Source organism: Etheostoma spectabile, chromosome 13, assembly GCF_008692095.1.
Source record: "Etheostoma spectabile isolate EspeVRDwgs_2016 chromosome 13, UIUC_Espe_1.0, whole genome shotgun sequence".
NCBI classification, from domain to species: domain Eukaryota; kingdom Metazoa; phylum Chordata; class Actinopteri; order Perciformes; family Percidae; genus Etheostoma; species Etheostoma spectabile.
In genome coordinates this window covers 20,994,497-20,996,315 of record NC_045745.1, presented here as the reverse complement: position 1 = coordinate 20,996,315, position 1,819 = coordinate 20,994,497, and the positions used below count along the sequence as shown (strand labels likewise).

General features: G+C 43.7%; 2 protein-coding genes across 4 annotated transcripts in view; both read right to left on the bottom strand.

The window, feature by feature from the left end:
- LOC116700117 (coiled-coil domain-containing protein 92) overlaps positions 1-986 on the bottom strand; it is a 3,234-nt gene extending 2,248 nt beyond the window's left edge. Inside the window, exons 1-2 of one of the 3 annotated variants that reach the window (XM_032533009.1) lie at positions 772-986; positions 77-225 (exon numbers count right to left, since the gene is read on the bottom strand). In XM_032533009.1, coding sequence (XP_032388900.1) covers positions 77-225; positions 772-956 — 334 coding nt within the window. In that variant the 5' untranslated portion in view covers positions 957-986. Of the gene's footprint in view, positions 1-76; positions 229-610 lie in introns of all 3 variants that reach the window. The other 2 variants (XM_032533008.1, XM_032533010.1) reach the window with 2 other exon arrangements.
- A 290-nt stretch (positions 987-1,276) lies between these two features.
- The window catches only part of LOC116700114 (F-box only protein 40-like), a 4,670-nt gene continuing 4,127 nt past the window's right edge, over positions 1,277-1,819 (bottom strand). Inside the window, 3 exon segments of the mRNA XM_032533004.1 lie at positions 1,277-1,638; positions 1,737-1,816; position 1,819. The exon segment at position 1,819 is cut by the window's right edge and continues 232 nt beyond it. Coding sequence (XP_032388895.1) covers positions 1,426-1,638; positions 1,737-1,816; position 1,819 — 294 coding nt within the window. The 3' untranslated portion in view covers positions 1,277-1,425.

Genomic DNA, 1,819 nt, shown 5'->3' with positions numbered 1-1,819 from the left:
AGACAGACAGACAGACAGTTAAGTGGTTAAGTGACACATAAAGAGATGGATTGCAGCCGGTCCCCGGAAGACTGACCATGACAGCGCCTCTTCAGGTGTGTGATCTCCAGCTGCAGACCGGTCAGCATGGCCAGATGTTCCTGCTTCAGGAAGGCGATGCCTCTCTCCACACTAGCCACCTGCTGCTCCAGCTTCCCGGCATCCATGGCTGCACCCCCACACAACCTGCACACAGATGCAGGTAGCTGGATTTTGTAGGATAAGGGATTTGTGAGTCCAGTGTCCCGATATGGTGCTTGGGTATTAGTGTCTATATTCCGTGGCAGATATTTTAATTGATTAATTGATGATTTTATAAAGACCTGTCAGTCAGCCTAATATTCTATCTCACTGAGATTGTCTGCAACATGGCAGAGCTTAATTATGTAATTCCCTTATAGGCTTATTTGCAAAATGCATACACTCTCTTATTTCATCACATTACGTGTGATTTCTCACATACAGACCTACTGTAAAAGCCTTCTGTTTTCTGCACCGTTGCTCCCTATAGCGCCCGGTGTGTCTACCTGTAACTGTGTGTAAATCCATCACCCTGACCGTGGCGGCCTACCGTGATACTGAAGCGATATCCGATTCAAAGCGTCTTTCATGGATCCTCGATTCACCCTGCTATCTCTGTCCTTGATGCAGCAGAGATGGAGAAAACAAAAGACCCGTGCAACGTTCAGTGTGCAAAAACGGCACTTTACGCAATTCTTTCTGTTCTTTTAGCTGAGCGGTTTCACTGTTGCCGACGTTTTCCTTATTGAATCCTGCTGCAGTCTGAGCCGAAATAACCTCTTCATAACCTTCTGGTTGTACGTGCAGTGCAGTGCAGTGCCGCTGCTGTATTCACAACAAAGCAGCCTGTATGACGGGTGATCAGTGCCACGAAGCAGCAGGAGGAGGAGCTTCATTAAAATGTTGATGACGCTTGTTTCCTCCTCATCCTGAAAATGAGAAAGCAAAAGTCTCTAATCCTAATTTGCTAAGTAATTTGTATCTGTAGCTGTCAAATAAATAGTTGACTAAAAAGTTATTTCTTGTATGTATGTAGTATGAAGTGGAGTAGAGGTTTAAAGTTGTCTATCAACTATCATTAATTGTTGCAGCTCTAATTCTGTTATCATTAAGTCATATGAAAAAATGGCAGTAAATAAATTAAAGCTGTATATATAAATCATGTATTCCATAATATTGAATATTTGGTATAGATAATAAAATAGAAGAACAACTGTACAAGTTCAGGTTGATTTTATTTGCTCTGTGTAGTGCTTTGTGACATATTGGTAATAAGACATTATTCCTATAGGTGTGCAATCTGCCATGGTATCAATAACACACAAATGCATTATGACACAGCAGGTAGAAATCAAAGGATCTTTTTCATTGTTGCCATCTGTTTCCTGTGAATTGGTCGACGAGGCTAAGCCTTTCCTGTCCGCACTTCTGTTTGTCACTCATGCTGGGGAGGGGAACAGGCTCACTGTGCAGAGAGGTCTCGTAGTAAGGACAGACTTTTAGATGAGCAGATATGGGAGGGATGTCTGCCATATGCCACGAATCCACTGAGGAGAAGAGGTGACTGAACTCCCATACCTGAAACAGAAGGAGAGGAAGACGCGGATCACAGTTAGCATGGGATTTGTTAATGTAAAACACTACAATGATGGATTGGATGATTTGGTCTATCTCACAGGTTTGGCCCTCCACTTGGCTCCTCCGTGTGAGTAGGTCTTCTTCTCCCAGCGGAGGGTGACCATCCCTCTCTCCTGCAGCA